At 35.1% G+C, this 19,514-nt stretch overlaps 2 protein-coding genes and 1 long non-coding RNA gene across 3 annotated transcripts in view; 1 reads left to right on the plus strand and 2 right to left on the minus strand.

The window, feature by feature from the left end:
- Positions 1–1,187: 1,187 nt before the first annotated feature.
- On the minus strand, positions 1,188–11,399 carry LOC113050014 (uncharacterized). The gene is made up of 3 exons (XR_003276693.1): positions 10,828–11,399; positions 1,690–1,975; positions 1,188–1,576 (listed from the first exon to the last, which is right to left on the minus strand). It is a non-coding gene; the product is annotated as an uncharacterized LOC113050014 (long non-coding RNA).
- Positions 11,400–12,945: 1,546 nt separating this feature from the next.
- LOC113049138 (E3 ubiquitin-protein ligase DTX3L-like) lies at positions 12,946–15,039 on the plus strand. The gene is made up of 4 exons (XM_026211200.1): positions 12,946–13,245; positions 13,463–14,410; positions 14,524–14,741; positions 14,874–15,039. Exons 1-4 carry the CDS (start codon positions 13,228–13,230, stop codon positions 14,941–14,943), a joined length of 1,254 nt encoding a protein of 417 aa, XP_026066985.1. The 5' UTR covers positions 12,946–13,227; the 3' UTR covers positions 14,944–15,039.
- A 1,240-nt stretch (positions 15,040–16,279) lies between these two features.
- LOC113049139 (poly [ADP-ribose] polymerase 8-like) overlaps positions 16,280–19,514 on the minus strand; it is a 28,543-nt gene continuing 25,308 nt past the window's right edge. The window contains exons 22-26 of the mRNA XM_026211201.1: positions 19,155–19,224; positions 18,972–19,045; positions 18,785–18,854; positions 18,614–18,698; positions 16,280–18,430 (exon numbers count right to left, since the gene is read on the minus strand). Of these exons, the coding sequence (XP_026066986.1) occupies positions 18,328–18,430; positions 18,614–18,698; positions 18,785–18,854; positions 18,972–19,045; positions 19,155–19,224 (402 nt within the window). The 3' untranslated portion in view covers positions 16,280–18,327. The remainder of the gene's footprint in view (positions 18,431–18,613; positions 18,699–18,784; positions 18,855–18,971; positions 19,046–19,154; positions 19,225–19,514) is intronic.

Consider the following 19,514-nt stretch of genomic DNA (forward strand, 5'->3'; position numbering starts at 1 on the left):
GGTTTGGAAGGATTGTTAGTGAACAATGAGATTATTTCAAATTGCTACAGATGTCCGTTACACATCGGGAACTTTTAATAATAACATTTACAAAAAATATAAATATAAAACTGGTTAATAGATTTATAAGTACACATTTGAATAGACTGATATTTCATAATAAAAAATAGTGCTGTCAAACGATTAATCGCAAATAATCGCATCGAAAATACAGTACTGTGTATATTTATTATGTATAAATGAATACAAACACATGCATATATATATATATATATATATTAAAAATAAATATATACATTTATATATTAAATAAATCTGGACCAGCATGTTACTGTCTGGGGAATATATAAATGTAGAAACTTAAATATTTTCAAAATATATACTGTTTGTGTGTGTTTATACACATATAATAAATATACATGCTACATATACATGTATAATGTAAACAAAAACGTTTTATCTTGGATGCAATTAATCGCGATTCAAAATAAAGAGCACTATTGAATACAGACCATTGTATAATGCTTTCTAACTTAGAAATGAAAGTTATTTATTAATCATTATATTTATAATAAAGCTTGTTAGAATATTTAAAAAAGTGTTTTCAAGCTACTTAATTTTTATTGAAATTTATCAAAAATGACAGTACAGATGTTTTCAATGTTGCAAAAGATTTCTGTTTCAAATAAAGACTTTTCTTTTGAAATTTCTATTCATCAAAGAATTATATTTTTTAAAAGTATAACAGGTTCCACAAAACTGCCAAAAATTCAGCTTTATCATCAAATGAATAACAGTTTAAGCTACATTAAAGTATAAAAAAAACATTATTTCGAGTAGTACTAATATTACACAATGCATCTGAACTACTCAGCATCTGTTTAATGTTGTTAAAGTTGTTAATGAATTGTAAAATGTCTTTGCAGCTCATCTAAGATATATGACGGGAAAAAGATGAATGAAGACAATCAGTAAGTTCTGTCTACAGAACAGTCAAATGACTTATTGGTGTTTTATTATTTGCTTATGATTTGTAAGAATACATATGCTGTAGCTATGAATACTTGTAATTGTATGTATAAAAATATATGTATATATTTGTATATCTCCTGAATATTAAATAATAATATATGATAGTTACCCAAAGCATTACAAATAGAATGAGAGACCGTAAGAGAAATATGTTTTATTTTTGTTGTTTTCATGTACAATTTATCTATATTGGTTTCTGAATTGCTAAAAAAAAAAATACTTTACCGTGTACTATATATTCCTCAGAATTTACAACAATTTATAGACACTGAAAGAAATGATCAGCTCAGGATGTAATTTGTAAACCAAGAAAACTTTGTATCCATTTGGTTTAAATCACTTTGGTGGATTCCAATATGAAAATCATCCTTGAAAGTTCTTGCTAGCACTTCAGTGCAGCATCTCGATGAGATGGAGATGGACATGGAAGCGCGGATGTGGATCTGACAGCGGCCCCGCCACACTAAATAATTGATTTGGCACTCAGCTGGCTGGGAAAACTTATTAGCAGGGGAAAGGAAGCAGATGGTATGAAACTTGTCATCTGGCAAAACAATAGCAAAAAAAGTAAGAGAAATTAACTCAAGCAGTCATCGCTCCCTAAGTTCTGCCACATACCCCTGCTAACACATGCACATATACTCGTACAACACTCACAGGAGGTGGGATTGCTGTCCGTATCACGGAGGTATTCCCTGTTCACATCTGGACGCCTCGTTCCTCGTGTCACCATTAAAGTTTCAGGCGGTGCGTGGCTGAAGATTCCGGGCGGTTGTTCCAGCTACTGTTCAACATGCTCGGATCCCTGAAGAAGCACTGCTGGAAGGCAGCCATGGGCAACAGCGTGTCACAAATGCTGGATACGGAGTCTCCAGATGCTGCCCTGGAAAAGACTTGTGTTCAGTTAGCACCTTGAGGGACTCCGAGCGTGTTCACTTTCTTCCTGCATGAAACAAATTGATTGTGTTACAAGAAGATTCATGTTCCTGTGAAGTACTTCTAATAGTCGAGGGAACTTCATAATGATATTCTAAAACATTTGACGCATAATAGCACAACAATTGCATAGCTTTTGTGCCAGCAGAGGAATTAAAAATTGTGATTTAAGGTATTGCTTTTAATTGCAATTCAGATCATGGCAACAGTTCATCTAAAGTGCTGATATGAAAAGAAAGCCAGCCATGATGCTGACCCCCCATTGCTTCACCTAACCTTCACAGTAATTGCAATGCGCTCACTCAAGCACAGTTTGGTTTACACCCATCCACAATGGTGCTTGTGGAGATATCTCAATATGTAGCACACATAATATCTCCTAATTAAAGAATAATTTCCAGTGTCCACAATGCTGCTTTTCATGCAGACATGAAATGGCTCTTCTTGTCCCAAGAGACTTGAAGTGGTGTTTTTATCTGACTCTGGTAAAAGTGAGCGTGTGTTTTCATTATGTAGTGGGCCACGAGGTTGCTAATGGATTTAGAATTTTTGACTGGCATGAATGTTTGATGCATGTATACGGTTTCTGTTCAATGTTGTTCACCTGCTTCAGGCATGCTGCTGTTAATTATGAATTCAAATTTTATTAATTAAAAACCATGATCTTTCATGAGGTTATTCTATTATATGCTCTGGTGAGGTTTTTTTTTTTTCTCATGTAAAATATAACTTAAAAATGGTATGAATTTTTCTCTTTCTGTTAATAGGAATTTAAAGGGGTCATGAACTGAGAAATCAAAATTTCCTTAATCTTTTGAGATATTGTATAAGAGGTCATTGTGCTATAAAAACATCCTGTACGTTTCAGAGCTCAAAACTTTGCCATTAGTATAAAAACAGGTTATATTGAAGGCAGTCTGCCAAAATGACAGCTTTCGGAAGGTTCTACTCTTTTGCAATTTGTGTTTACAAGAGAGGTGAAGTTGCAGGCCTACACAGAAACCAAACAATTAAGATGCAGTGGCAAGTTGTGGAAAAACAGTGTTTGCGTTGCCTTTCTTCTAATCCCAATGTTAGGAATGCGGGAATTAACTTTATATTCAATAAAGATTCAGACTGCGTCAGTAAGAACTTGCTCCCTTGCTCACTTTATTTTACCACGGATTCATTTACAAACAAGGCATAATTCAACACGGGATTTTCAAAAAGATTCAAACTAAAAGCTGATGCTGTGCTGACTATATTTCTATCTGGCAATACAGCTATTGCTTCGTCTCTTCTTAGATAGATCGTTTGATATGTATTGAGTTATTTATGCCTTTTTTACCTAAATCAGAGCAGTGTCAAGCTACAGTCATGGTCAAAAGTTTTGGTAGTGACATAAATTCTGTTTTGCAAATTCTGCTGCTTCAGTATTTGTAGATTATTTTTCCACGTTTACTATACTGAAAAACAAAGATAAGCTTATCATAGGTTTTAAAGGCTTTTATTGGCAAAAATATATATATATATTAAGGTAATATGTACAGTGTTGACCCTTGTTCTTCATAACCTCTGCAATTAGCTCTGGCATGCTGGATATTAGCTTCTAGGCCAAATCCTGACTGATGACGATCCATTCTTGCCTTGTTAGTTCTCAAGAGTTGCCCCCACATTGTCCTCTCGCCCCCCTGCTCTACACATTTTGTATGTTTCTTTTATGGTTTCAGATGTTTGTTCTATTTGAACGCAAGTGCCCTGCAAAGTGGACATCACAGGATATTCTGCCATGATTCCAGGTTAAAGTGAACATATATGTTCCATTTAAAGTGCATTGAAGTGTCAATGTGCAGGACAAATCCGTGAATGAATGTTCCGAATGAGGCAAACTTCAACAGATTTCCCCTGCTCAGGGAGTAGGGAGCAATGAACACTGTGTAGGGACCATGTCAATGGGAACACAGTTTGTGCACGAAACTCACTTCTAACGAGCTGATTATCTGAATTAGGTGTGTTAACAAAGAGAAACATGGAAAATATGGAGAGCTGGCCAATCACAAAGCACTGGATAGCTGGCCAATCAGAGCAAACCTAGCTTTAGCAGAAAAATTTGCAAAACACAAAATTTATGTCACTACCAAAACTTTTGACCATGACTGTTTGAGCAATACACTGTCAAACATACACAACTATTAGCTTATCATAGCAGTCTACAATCTGCCACGCCTATTTAAACGTAGAGTTTTGATGAGGGGGTTAAAACAGAACAGAAAATAGCTTATTACTTCTAAATTATGTTTATGTAAAAAAAAATATAAATAAAAAAGGCAATTCATGACCCCTTTAACAAGGCTGATTTCCTATCTCTAAAACAATATGACTTCATCGACCATATATACATCCCATATGCAAAATGAACACAAAAACACTATTATTTTTAGATATTTATAGAGCTGAATGAGTGGTCAGGGACATGTCAGTCTCTTTTTTAGTTTGTGTTGATGAGACGTGACAGACAACCAAGGGTCTCTGCATGGCAGGAAGCCCACTTATGGATAAAAATAAAAATAAAAAACCTTCAGCTGCAGCATTAGTAACTCTCTTCGGCTGCACCTTGAAACTTTTTTGAAACTTTTTTTTTCCCCCAAGGTTATATATTCATCCATGCATTTGTACAGTAAACGTGTCAGTTTTTTAATACCAGCAACTGTTAGAAAGGATTTAACATGACCACAGTATCCCTGATTTAATGCTTCATGCATCACACACAGAAGACGTTCCTCTTACAGTAATAATAGACTAAAAGCTAACTGTAAAAGGAGTCATATAACTGGTGAAAAGTTGGTTTTCTTCCATCTTTCTACAGTATTTCTATTTAATATATGCTGTTTCGTATAATTTTTTTTTAACAAATATAATATAAAACAAATTTAAAAGGTTTTTTTTTTCTTTTTTTTAACTATTGCTCACCATAGTTCCATATTTTTCAATCCATGCTGTTCAATCCTGAAAGCAGGCAGTCTTAAACACACGGGGATCCTTCATGTTGTGCTAAACCATTTTATAAACCACTATAGAGAGAATGGGACAAGTTTCTCTAGACTTTCCATCGTTAATTCAATTCACTTCAGAAGCAGAAAGAGAAGAAGAGGCCCCAGTAATCTTTCACTGTTTTCAGGGGTTTCATTTGTGGAAGTTACTGTGGAGACTATCTGCAGTCTTACTGATGTAGCCTTTACTTAAAAGCTGTCATCGGGGGTAAGTCCATTTGTAAATTTGTCTCCAGCATACTCAGAGGGACAAGCACAGCTCCTCTTACAGACCGTCTTAACTATTAGTCTAAACATAACATTTGTCAGCATGTCATTTCAGCACCTTAATGCAATTGCTTCAAGTCTTTCTAACATGGCGTTAGAAGCCAAGGGTGAGGAGCAAGTCCTTTTTTCCTAACAGGAGGATGTCCGTTCTTTATCAGACTGCGCTCGGACAAGAACATTTACCAGGCACCAAGTTACTGGACATAGATTAAAGATTGACTAATATATCAGGATTTCATTGTCTCTTAAGATTTCTGCCAAAAAGAAGCATTCTGTTATTATTGATTTATTCACCCTTACCTTCATCCTAACCCCATATTATAGTGATTTTGATTTTTTTTAAAAAGGAAAGAAAGACAATTACAAGTATTACAAAGATATCCTATTGCTTTAGAAGACTTGAAATACGAAGGTGCTTCCAAGCATTTCTTTTTTGTGTTCCTTAGAAATAAATAAAACGTGTGGAACAGCATAAGGGTAAGTAAATAATGACACAATTTCAATTTTAGGTTTGGTTTTGACTATTCTGAATGAGTTTGGAGTAAGCTGAAAGATTTTGTTTATGGTGTTGTGTAAAATAAAACACCTGTAATAGAACCTTATTTGCTTTTTGTGCAAGTACATGTATTTAAAAGGTTTCTAAATCGAGAAGGACTGCCCAGCTCTAGACCACCTTCAAACCCCCACCCATCCATATGGGATCAAGACAGTGTTCATTCCCATCACTCCTCTTCTGACCAGTTGTTATGTCTCACATCCAGCTGTTGCTTTCATCTGCTGGTTGACATGGCTTTGAGAATAGACAGCAGCATACTCGCCTGACTTAATGTATTGCCATCCATTAGTCTAATATAACCTTAATTCTATTGTTTGTTATGGATATGTAAGACATATAAAGCAAAACTGTACATATGTTTTTTAGAAAAAAAAAATTACCTTTGCAACAGGGTGGCATTTCTGTAATGCAGACCCCTTCAAATAAACATTTGTCTTAATTTGTTAAAGAGCAATGCAAAATGTTAGAATATTTCATTAAATTAGTTTCAAATGTAGATAAAATAAAATAATAATAAAATAAAAAAATAATGTAAAATATCACATAGAAATTGTGCATTTATTTTAAGAAACAGCCACTATTATTGATGTAATGATATAGATATAGAAGACAGATGTCCACAGTAAGTGAGTAGAAGTGTAAGATATTAAGAACCTATCAGTAAAAGCCCAGCACATTCAGTGTTCCATTTGACATTTCAGATTCAACAGTCCTGTGCACATATACATAATTACCCCAGCAGTAATAGCGGTTCTGCATTAACCAAACACCATTTCCAACTGCATCAGTCATTTCCACTTTGAATTTTCTACTTAGACTGATGGTCTGATTTTGAATCAAATGGGAGAAACGCTCTCGACAAATGCAAATGCATAAGATTAAGGCACACCGGACACTCAAGGACCATAACCTTTTAGTGTTATTCTCATATTTTGAGTTTTGAATGAGCTCATTTGAACTAAATTTCAAAGAAACTGCACAACTTTGTTGAACTTTGAGATTTACATTTGTGATCATTTCCATTTAACACATATTTGAATTGCAGATTTGTCCTGTGTACATATATATATATATATATATATATGGAGTTTATATATATATATGCATATATTTAATAAGATTAATAACAACATTTAACATATTTGCATAATCAAAGAGCCATAATCACTAATTAACAGAGAGATTTTAATAAAAGCATAAACATTCTCCCCTAAATCATTTAGTCAACTAAAAAATAAGTTGTAGGTTCTAATGTTATTTATTTATTTAGCCTCAAGTGCAATCAATTAATCTGCATGAAAAATAATCAAGTCAACTAATTATCCAGAGGAGAAGGATTAGCCTTTTTCTCTGACTCTTAAGAGACATGTTTGCTAAAGTCTACTTTGTCTGACATAATTGAGACCCAAATTTCCGGAGATGACTTTCTCATCAAGCAATGTCTCCCTTTAGTTTATAATACAATGTATTGTTTTATTTATACTGAGGTAAAAAAAAAAAAAATTGTTTTAAAAAATACTTTCAATGTGCTATATCTCATTCAGTTTTTTTTTATTTTTTATTATCAACAATAATATGTTTGTCCTGTTTTGGAGGGAGGAGATATTTTGGATGTTTGCGTGCATGTGACTGCATCATTCAGTGATGACCATATTTTGTTAAGCCCCATTGTGTGAGATGCTTTTCTGTATAGATGGAAGCACGTAACCACATATAAGCTTCTCTGAAGACCAAGTGCTCTGAGAGGTGTGGGGATATTGTACAGACTCAGGGGTCATTCTGAGGTTAGCAACGTTCAAACCCACTGCAATTTTTTTTCTCTCTTTCCCAGACACACGCATCTTCTATTCATTTTATTGGCTTTAAGAAACTGTCACTATTTGCATTGTAATTTGACACATAAAAGGAAAAGGTTGAAAATGTAAGATTCTTATACAAGGTGTTTCAAGTATGGAAATCATGGGAATCTACTGTATTTAATCTTTGAGGATCAAATTATATAGACACTCTAAAATAGAGAGATAGCAATGCTAAGCCTGGCAGTCACATTACAGGCTGACAGTGAAAATGGCTTCTACGTGGTACGTCTCCTGTCACTGAACAATGTTTCAGACCATTCCCAAGGTAACAATCATATAGATGGATTCACCTAAGCTCAAGGCTACTCCTCTTAGATTTAATAGGCTTTGGATCTCTTCTTTAGTTTTCTAAAGTATCCATCTCAGTTTAATATATGGGATTCAGTTGAGTCTTCAATGTTTGCCTTGTTTGTATGTACATTAAGCAGCTCTTACAGCGCACACATTTGGAGTCATCGTCGGCTTAAAAATGTACAGCATAATCTATAAATTCCTCACGACTGTGATCTGAATCTGAACATGTAGAACGTTTGGACAAATGGCACATCCAGATTTAAAGAGGAAAACACATATCTCAGATGCTAATGATAATAGGGATGGTAATTATTCTGTAGTTATTCTGTAATGCATAATAGTGGGTGGTTGATTATGATTTCTTAAGAAAAAAGGAAAACAAATATGTAAACAAGCATGTGTTTCATACATTTCTATTAGCTATTGGTCACAACGCTAGCAGGAATCTGGTGCTTCAAAAACAGTTTTCTTTACATTTCTTAATTGTTAAGTGTTTGTGATCATTAAGAACCAGATGCCTAGTCACAAATAACTCCTACTAAGCAAGCTCCTGTAGCTTCTAACATGGACCAAAAATGCATAAATTCTCATGTTTTGGACAAAGTAGAAGCATCTTTAATAATAGAGTGTGCGTGGGGGGGGGGTTGTTGGGGGTATTTGGCTGACTTCAGAAAGAAAACCAAAAACACATAAATATGTATAATTATCTCTATTATTCTCATGGACCTCTTTTTCATATAAAGGGTTTTAAAAAAACAGCAAGGCAAAACAACAACATAATTAAACCCCCCTCCACCCCCACCCAACCCCACCCCATCACCCCACTGCCCCTGTCATATTTAGATCAGATTAGCTGTCCCTTTCTGCTGTCTGTTGTCTATCCTGCTTATAGTGTCCATTGTCTGACACCAATATTTAGTCTGCTTTGAGGTCTATGGGCATCAGGAGGTCATTGTGGACGTTCTGTAGGAAGATATTGTTACTTATTTGCAAAAATTTAAAAATAACGGCAACTTTAGTTTCAGTGTCGATAATTATTTAATATTTTGTTTCAAATAATACAACACGTAGCATAAGTAGCCTAATAAAAAAATATATAAATAGGTTAAATAAAATAAAAAAATATATATATATTAATATTATATATATGTATGTAGGTAAAAATATTAGTGTGGAGAATATATATATGTAGGTAAAAATATTAGTGTTGAGAATATTTTTTTTCTTTAATAAAGTGTTCTTTTAAAAAGAGCATTCAACTATGCATGCATGAAAAGTAAGCTATCTTAATTTTAGCCTGCTTAATTTCCGAACAGAAAATGGTTGAAGGAATTAGGCTAGGCGACAGTCTGATGGGCTATATAGTCCGTGATAACATTCAGGTTGGATTGTGAATCTAACGCAGAAGGGCATCTTGATGTGTGCCCCTTTTGTCATATGCATTGTGGCCGCCTGGATGCTTTCAAGCAGCCGAGTTTTCGTGATCAGATTATGAATTGTAGCCTACTTAATCCTCCCCGATCTGCCGACGTCTTTCTTGGTTCAATATTACTAATGTACATTCTATTGGCTGCCTTTGACAGATGTCTAGATCTCCCTCAATCCGATTCCACATAATACTTTCACTGCCATTAAATCCACACTGGTGGCCTTTTTTGGGATCCGTGCTATCTGAGGACTGGCAGTGATGCTTGGACCGGGGCATTGCTTGATATTTTCCGCTGTGAGACATGCGTTTGCAGACTCAGCGTCTTTTTAGCAACGCAGTGATTTCCAGCATTTTGCGCAAATCGATAAGAGTGAAACATAAATCTGCCAGCATGTCAAGACGAAATGTAAATAATGGTTCAAATGGAAAAGAAAATGTACACCTTCATTTTGTTATGCGAACAGTCTACAAAAACTATTCTTAATAGAATAATTCTAAATCCGCGAAATAGCCTATAGCCTATGTAGTCGATATCATTGGTGGTTTTGCTTTTAATAGATTAACAACAGCTAATATTAGCTATTTCTTAATATTATTAATAAGCTAATATGATTCGGTTAAGTTTATTATTTAATAGTATTTAACTAACAAAAGTTACTTGTTATATTAGGCTAGTAGTAGGCTAGGCTAACCTATTCTTCAAGATTTTAACTCAAATGAGCGCTACAAAATACTAGCTGATATGCACATTATAGGCTACGTGTTATTCATTAAATAGCCATTCTGACCGCATCAACCTTAATATAAATTGTCTTTTAAGTGTCCCGCTAACTTATAAAAATAGTATATTTTATTCCTCACAACACTACTTCACCCTGTTGTAACCTAAGTCTAATCGCGCGCTCTCAATATAAACGTGCCTGCTTTATGTTAAAAAAAATGACTGAATTAAATGTTTTTATTAAAAACGTTTTTTTCTTCTGGAAATTCTAAAGGGAAAAAAAAACTCCTATTATCAAACCCGTTATGTGTAAATAGACGCCTGCCCTGTCCAAATATAGGCTTCCTATCTTACAGATGCTATCACTATTTCAGAGTGCGTGGAAAATGCACAACTCTTTTTTCTTCTTTACATACCCTGGACAAACATTTTTTTATTTATTTTATATTTTTTTGCAATAATATCAAAACAAATGAAGCACTCTGGTAAAGTAATTTTAAAAGTTTCGTGCGTATCCTAACATTGAAGTGAATACGAAAAAAAGAAAAAAACTAAAACAGCGTCTTAACTAAAAATGAAATAATAATAATAATAATAATAAAATAATAAGCTAACAAAATCTCAAAGAAGATGAAGAAATGAAAAGGTCCCCAACTAATAAATAGATTAAAATATCTACTTTCTCTGGAGGCAAGCATACATACTGTGATAAACGGGAGTCGGTTTGGCTGGCTGTCCTCCTGTTTTCACAAATGTCCCAAAGAGTCGTTGACAAGTCGTCTTGTACGGACACATAATTTGTGTCATGTGCAGGTGGCCGATTGTGTGATATCCGACAGGAGCATCTCAATGGTGAAGTCTCACTCCAATTAGGGTCCCCTTTAAGAATTTCATGTTAGCCAGACGTGCAAAGCCACCAACAGCTAACTTAAAAACAAAACATTTAACTCGAAATATTTTTCCCCTGCCCATTTACAGCCTTAAGTTTAATGTAAATGAACGCAAACAGCAATGACTCGGTGCAGAAGAAATGTGGGTTTTGGGTGACAGTTGTGTCTGCGTGTCGTGTAGTAGGCAAAGTGCTATATTCCCCCCTGGTCATAAAGGCAAAACATTAAGAGAAGGTGTTGTAACAATCGATTTTGGCATGAATTTGCTTGATGTGTGTTGTCGAAATGTAAGTCTAACTGCAACCTTATTACTAAAAAGCAGATTGGTGTTATTAGTTAGACCCAAGCATGAACTCTTCTGCCATCTAGCGATCAAGTAAACAGAGGCTGCCTTGTTAAGTTATTGTGAACTACTCTACTGCCATCTATTGTACTTATGTTGAACATCGTCTAAAAGTGTGCAGTAGTCTGCTGGTCTGAACAAGTCAGCTCTCTGGACGGTTTATTATTTATAGCCCTCAAGAAAATTTACATTTAGCTGATTTGGAAAAGAAGTGACTAAAAACACATTATTAAAAAAAAAAAAAATTTGGATTTTTTTTTTCAACGTCTGTTTAATGCTGGGTTTTAGTCTTTATACTTAAAAGGACTGATTATTTAGGTTTTGGGGTCTTTTGTGGTGTTCTTGTGCAGTGATGCCTTGATGCTAGCTGCTGGACCTCTCTGAAGATGTTTTCCTCTCTGATGAGTCCCTAATGATATATCTTTGAGGGGGAGGGGTCTCTGGCAATGTGTTCGTGAGCTTTCCGGTGGGTGTGTGGTGGTGGTAATGCTGTTGAATGGTTTAATGATGTCATATTCTCTATATTATGTATCTGCATCATGCTCAAGTACATCTTGTTTTTACAGCAGCTCTGACTAAGTTTTTGTTTGTGGATGGTGAGCTAAGTGGACATTTAGCTGGTTTGCACAACCTAAAGGGACATGATGACAATTATTTTAAGGGAAGATTACACATCCTGTTAATCATTGACAGAACTGATCATTAAATTCAGCAGTTCTCTTTTTAAAATGTTTGCTTCTGCCCAAGAAAGGGTTTTTATTTACAGCACCAAATAATAAATTATCTTTATAGACATTCTGGGGACACCTGAGACTTATTTTACATCTTGTCAAAAGGGAAATAATAGGACCCTTTTAAAATAAAATGTGAATGGGCTTGGGGTAAAAGTGATGATGGATAGTGGTATCCATCCATCTATCGATTCTCTAGACTGCTTGTCCTCCATAGGGTCGCAGGACACCCCAGACAGATGGCCAGTCCATCACAGGTGAGCGAAATTTGACAGGAATAAATATTGTCAGATGACCAAGCATATAGGAATCTCTTTTGACATAAATGTATGCATAATTTAACTCGTGCGCAGAAATAGTCTTGTGATGCCCTAGTTCACAAGAGAGGACCGAGAGCGGGACGTGTGTAATGTATATCATTCTTGGTGAAACAAGGTCTTTTTACCTGAATGGACCTCTAACTCCCTCTTGTGGTGTAAATGTTTTTCTACGTTATCATAAGTGAGGGTGTCGTCTACTCAACGAAGAATGCATACATACAACTGTTTACTTTATTCAAAGCAGGCTGCTGCTCTTTTGATATTATTACAATCAGTATGGACGATTTTCTAAATGACTAATTTCGATAACCATACTCGTATACATTAACTGGTCTTTTAGATTATTCTGTTAAGTGGGTAGAATTACCTACTTAATTTTTTACAAAAAATAGTTTAAAACCGTATCTTTGTAATTAAAAACTAACTGCAAAATATTGTTTTTGACACCGCACGTGTTAACTCTGGACGGAGGAAAACAGGCTAGTGTTATATTCCTTTGGGGCGGGTTTTGAGGAGGCCTTGGACTGTTTTTTACTAGGACCTGGCAACCCGATAATGACTTCCTGCTTGAAAAAGTGAAACAAACTGCAGTGTGTATTCAAAAAGTGTCAACAGTGTCCTGGGGACACTGTGATTATATATTGGACGAAACGAAAAGCGCTTCAACTTGTTACTAACGTTACTCTTTAGAAAACAATGCATAACTTTATCGTTTTACTGAAACAAACTTATTGACGTTTACACTAGCTCTTAGCTCGTTTCGTTCCCGCTTTGTTTAGATTTCCCTGACAACTGAACGACGCCATCAGTGGAGATCGAGATGACGAGCCTGCCACAGGTGAGTTTGCTAACAGTTATGCTAAAACCCTGTCGACGATATTATTTATCAGTTAAGGATTTCATGTCACGACTTACTTAAAATGTGTACTGTTTATTAGTGTCTTTAGACGTAAGCGTGACGTCAGTCAGTTCTTAAAAAAAGTCCTGATTTTAAAACAAATGCAGATACCATGTAAATAAATCAGCTATGATTGTTATTTTCAAATTCATTGCAGATATTCACTGCAGTGATACTGCACCCGCCAAATTCAGTTGCAAGCAAAAGCAAGACTACTAAACACAAATCTGAAGACGCGTATGGTGTTGCCAGCGGCTCGTTTCGAGAGGCTGAAGATATGTACAGGAGTACAATTGTGCAAATAACACGTGATGGAAGTAGGAATCTCAGACAAGAGGAGAGACCAGCTCAAAGTAACTCTTTAGTAGTTGAACAAGTTGAGGTTGATGGCATTGTTATGGATTACATTGAAGAAATTAAATCCAAGGAACTTGACATAATTAAAAAAAGGAATGCAGTTCTCATGAAGCGAGATGATAGATACGTGACCTTCATATCTCCGTCTGGTAAGCGCGTTCACGCTCAGTTTGCACGAGAACAGTTTATAACATTGTATCAAAAGATTGCAACGGGGCTGCAAACTAGGACATACGATTACAGTCGAGGACTTGTTGCGCGTTGCCAAGCAGAATTTCCAGAACTCCAAATCACTCGTAAAGATGAAAGGCGATTGCAACTGACTGGCAACTTCATAAGCCTTGAAAGATTTGACACATTTCCCAATGGCAGTACACGGACATATTCACACTACCAAACCCCAAATAAAACAAAAGTCAATGACACACCTTACACGCAACCTGTGAAACAACAGACATCAATAGACCAAGCCAAAGATGAGACGTGTCCAATTTGTTTGGAAACAATCAAGATATCTGAATCCACAGTCTTGCCTAAATGTAAACACAGATTTTGTAAAGACTGTTTGGAGAGAGCTTTCCATGTGAAGCCAACTTGTCCGATATGTGGAGAGATATACGGCAGTCTTACAGGGACGCAACCAAAAGGAGGAACCATGACTGTCTCATCGGACAGATCCTCTCTCCCTGGATATGAAAGATATGGTACAATAATAATTAACTACCATATACCAAGTGGATATCAGGGGGTGAGTACAAATGCAATGACATGCAAGATATTCATTTGCTTTAAGCTGTTCGTTATGACAACAATCAGTTACACAGTTGAAATGTTGCCTTTTGATTACCTCATACTCTGCAGGATGAACACCCAAACCCAGGCATGCCGTACCAGGGTGTGTCCCGCATAGCTTACCTCCCTGACTCAGCAGAGGGGAATAAGGTACTGAAGCTTCTGCAGAGGGCATTCGACCAGCGGCTCACTTTCACCATCGGACGCTCATCCACCACTGGACACAACAATGTGGTGACCTGGAATGACATTCACCATAAGACGTCTCGTTATGGTGGGCCAACCTCGTGAGTACACAGTTTGGGTGGTGTCATCATTTTTGGGTGGTTGCCTTCTCTGAGACAAGCCCTTTTATTTTTAGCAGTGTTTAATATACAGTAGTTCTCATAAGTGTCGTAATTATGTTTTCTTCTTTGCAGTTATGGTTACCCAGATCCAGATTACCTGAAACGAGTACAAGATGAACTGAAAGCAAAAGGAGTCGACTAACAACCTTTTAATCAGTTCAAACACTATTATTACAACCAGTAGTCATTTTAAAACAGGGACAAGAATAAAGTGATATTGTAGTCTTGTGGTCACTAATCAAGGTCAAGCACTTTTCTTTCTTTCTTTTTTTTTTTTTTACAGGCATTCTTAATGTTTAACACAGTTTTGAATGTAGGAATCTCATGTAGCAGTATAAGAGAAACTCCACTGCACTACCTTTTCATTGCTTTAACATTGTTTTTTACACAGATGTTTGAACATATTACTTTAATGTCTTTTGCAGCATCACGTGTGTGACGGGACAGCATTTTCTATATGTCCCTAAGAAAATCTACTATTATGATGTTATGCATGCAGTATAACTTGTTTGTGCTTTTAAATGAAACCTTATTGTTTCATCTCATTATGATCAAATCAGATCAGTTTTACTTTAAAAAATAATCATTGCTATATTATATTGTGATTAGAGTTTTTAGATGGATGAACATGCAGCAAAATTAAGTGTCATGTAGTGTATAGAGAGTTATAGTGCCAGACAAAAAAAAAAAAAAACTGCAACGTTCATGAGAAACTTTAATCAAACAAAAAACAGGTCATTTTAGTAACACTAAGCCATTTCCATTGGTATCCGGTTTTTTATATTAACTTATTTTTTTTCTGGATCATTTATTGTTTACCTTTTTGATTTTGGTGGATTGTAGTATTAAAACTTAGATCAAAGATGCTAAAGTGTACATGAATAAGAAATAAATCCAAATGGTTCATCAAATATTGTTTTTCCTCCTCTCAGAAAGATGCTACATTGCAGAAAGATTTACTGGTATTTAGGCATCATATACAAATAATAATAATAATAATAGATGACTTACCTGGCCCAAGTGTCCTGGCTTTTGGCCAACTTGAGTCAATGATTAGCCTGTTCTAGCACTGATTTACAGAGGTACAGCTAAATTAGTTACATATAACATTTTATGAGAAAAACTGCAATAGGAACACTGGAAAACATTTTTTTTATTTGTGCTTTAGAGGGAAGACACTTGAAATTAAATGGCTGATCCATTCTACAACATCCCCATGCACTGCTTTTCCCCTCATAAACATTTGGACTACACCTTAATGCTGTCAGCAGCCATTTTTAAGTTGTTCGATGTTGTGCACTAGCCAGATGTTTAATGGTTGTAACAAAAAGAAACGGCTCTTCCGTTTGAAAATAGCTCTGGATCAAAGGTGAGTATGGCTGGTAAGGCTGCAGACGTATGTGCTTAAACTGGTGCTCTGCAGTATTTAGGGTTTTACACATTAGTTCAGCTAGAAAGAAAAAAGACAAATGTCTGAATTATTGGTAAATCTGAATTTAATGAACATAAACAGATACATAAGCTACTATTTCCATAACTTGTAAAAAGCTTGCTCTGTTCGCAAAATAAGGAAAAAGTAAAAACGTACTACAGAAAATATTTGGCCTCCATGTTGATGTGGCATTTTTTACACTATATACAGTCTTTTCATATATGACAGTACTGTCATGTTTGCCATTAAATCCTTATCGATAAGGCACCAAATGCTAAGTAGCATGATCCTTTTTTTATTTAATTTTTTACCAAATTGTGCAGAAAGTGTACAAAACTATACAAATAGACCTATCACATAAGAACATGGTCTATCACAATGAAGAAATATAAACACAAATAAAAATAAGTTGCTTTTAGATGTTTTGCAACCGCTGTGAGAGTACATGCATGTAAGAATGACCCCCGTCTTAATCCTATTTATTAACTGATTAGATTGTGGATTTTAAAGAATAAATATAATTAATCTGATTTACATAGTTTTTTAGTAATGACGAATGTGTAATGATTACGTAAACTTTCACTTCAGATTTAATGTATTATTATTGTCATTCACTTGAAACTATAGTCAATGGAATATATTGCAAGTGAACATTGTGTGAATTTACCAGCAGTTCAAAATCCCATGGAAAAATACACAAAATAATACCACATATTTAATGTGTCCATATTTTAATAAAAACCCATAATTCTAACCATAAGTGCGAAAAAAAAGAAATGTGGTGCTACATCTGGACTTTATGTAGAAGTTGCATTTCCTCATTTAGTATTTTGGATCAAATTTTATTTTAACCAAACACATTCCCCTTTATGCACATTTTCCTATCCCTATATTGGGTGATCATTCTCAAAAAAAGATTTAGTGATTTCAATGATCGAACAATTTAATGTTTTGAAAGTAAAGTTAACAACCACACAGGTGTCTAAACATCACTATAAAGAATTGCAAAAACTGAACAGAATACTCACATTTGAACCCTCTGTTAATACATTACAATGTATAAACAACAAGCAGCAAACACTTATTCTGCCTTAAAATCAACTTACAAAAAAGTTATATATTGTAATATTCAAAGACATTTTACAATTGGGTGCCGATTTTTGTCCATTATTTTTAAAAAAAATCTGAAAACGTAAGGAAAGCAGCATGCATCTTATGTTTAGTTGTCGCTGCTGAATATATAAAGTCTTTTTTGAATTTTTTTTTTAAATCTTTTTTTCATACTTGGTATAGTCACTGGTAAATGGAAACGTTACAGCAATACTGTACGTTTAAAATGAAAATGTTAATGAAGTGGCAGGTTCAGTACATCTGGGCAAATTCTAAACTGAGGCCTTTAGAAATTGTAAACTGACAGCTACTTTTAAGTAGCAGAAAATATTAGCTGTAGAACAGGGGTATTGTTTTTAAACTACACTTGTCAAAGCTCTCCATCAGCTGTAAATGCGGTCAACAACAGGAGTTGCTCGCTTGTGTTCAGCACTGTCATACAATAAATACGTTTGTCTTTCAAAGGCATTTAAGATTATATGGAAGTTTGAAACAGCTATCATACAATTAAGAAAAATAAAGTGCATATACAGTAGACACCTTTTGTATACACAAATTAATGTACTTTAACAAGTACAACTCTTAGTAAACAAGGTCAGATGGCGCATATCCTCACAGGAATATTGGATTTTCTCCAGGAAAGTCTCAAAATACTGTATTCTTCAAAGTGTTTCATTTTTTGTATTCTTTACAAAAAAATAAGTAGTCTATCAGTTGAACTGAGAGACATACCATGCTCTTTCAAAATGTACCTTGTATTTATAAACTTAGCAAAATGGTAGTAGTTGAATTGCCAGTGTAAATATGCATGTATCCCAGGGGAACAGTAGAAATACTGTATTCTGAACATTGCAAATATGCTTCTTGTTTTGTGTGTGTGTGTGTATTTGTGGTTACCAAAAATACATGTGGTATTGGCCTCCTACGCTCAAATGTCCAGCTTTAGGAAAGAGGTCAAGGCAGCGGTATTGTGTTCAAACTCTTTCATCCAGTAGCCGTTTGATTGCCGATGACTCGCAAGATCTCCCGATGAATGCCAGGGTCCTGTGTGTTTATACTTGTGTCACCTACCTGTCCGTCCTCATAACTAGTTCGTAAAAAAAAAAAAAAAAACGGAAGTAGACTATCAGTTCAATTTAGGTTCAGTACTTCTGCTAATATCGCATTCTGCTTTTTATGTTCTGACGGAATGAATGCATTCAATATGTGAGATACACACTCAATATTTAATTTTACAGATATATGCAGAGATAGACATAAATGTACTTACACAAAGAAAAAACGGGTGCAGACATGATCTGTGTTTGGAACTACCCAGATGTCCCCATGCTTGTGCAGGTCTGGAGATGTAATAACTGTTACATGTATATACATAAAAAGAGGTGATTATTAACATGATAAGAATTGCATATGATGGTATAAATCTTTGTTAAATGTGTACCTTCACATAAGGCTATGCATTTCAGGTTGCGGCTCTGCAGAAACTGTGGGTTCTGACCTTTCTTCTGTGACTGAAAGCAAAAACAGAACAATTTGGATAATGTCCTGCAGGGTTCAGGGTTTTTTTAGGAAAGGCATTCTAATAATGAGTGTGTCGGGTAATTTGCAATGTTAAAAAAGCGAAATACCTGCAAATTAATATTGGACTTGTTGGCAGCAGTTTCATCTTTTGAAGCAACTTTCTGCTGTTTTTTATTCATCCCTGTTCCACAAAAAGCCACAGTCATGTCAAGCAATTATACATGTTTTTGCATTTTTTGCATATATTTACGTAGAAAGTACAGGAGTTTGGCTCATAAAGGTTTTAAGACCTGAGTAGCCAAAGGATATGCTTGATAATGGACTGAGATAGATTCCAATCCCATAGATAGCGCCATGGAGCTGCAAACAAAACAAAGATTCAGTATGGCATTGAGTAACTGCAAACGGTTTTACTTCTCAAAATATGTTTGGTGAAATATTTTTGCAGAAATAATCTCACTAAGATCATACAGTACACACAACTGGATTGAAAGACATTTACATTTTATATTTTGTTGTAAGAAACATCCAGTGAATAAACCTCTTAAGTTTTTTCTTACATAAATTTAGAGATGTGGTGTAAAAAGGTCAGTGTACATCAGTCTGCTTGGATGTTTAAGAGGTTTACATAATGCATTATGCATGTATGT

Source organism: Carassius auratus, chromosome 30 (genome assembly GCF_003368295.1).
Source record: "Carassius auratus strain Wakin chromosome 30, ASM336829v1, whole genome shotgun sequence".
Classification (NCBI taxonomy): Eukaryota; Metazoa; Chordata; class Actinopteri; order Cypriniformes; family Cyprinidae; genus Carassius; species Carassius auratus.

What these genes read in the sequence shown, in the direction of transcription:
- LOC113049138 (XM_026211200.1), top strand. An exon ending in TACCAAGTGGATATCAGGGG is followed by an intron (nt 14,411 to 14,523) that starts GTGAGTACAAAT and finishes CATACTCTGCAG; the next exon opens with GATGAACACCCAAACCCAGG. An exon ending in CGTTATGGTGGGCCAACCTC is followed by an intron (nt 14,742 to 14,873) that starts GTGAGTACACAG and finishes TCTTCTTTGCAG; the next exon opens with TTATGGTTACCCAGATCCAG.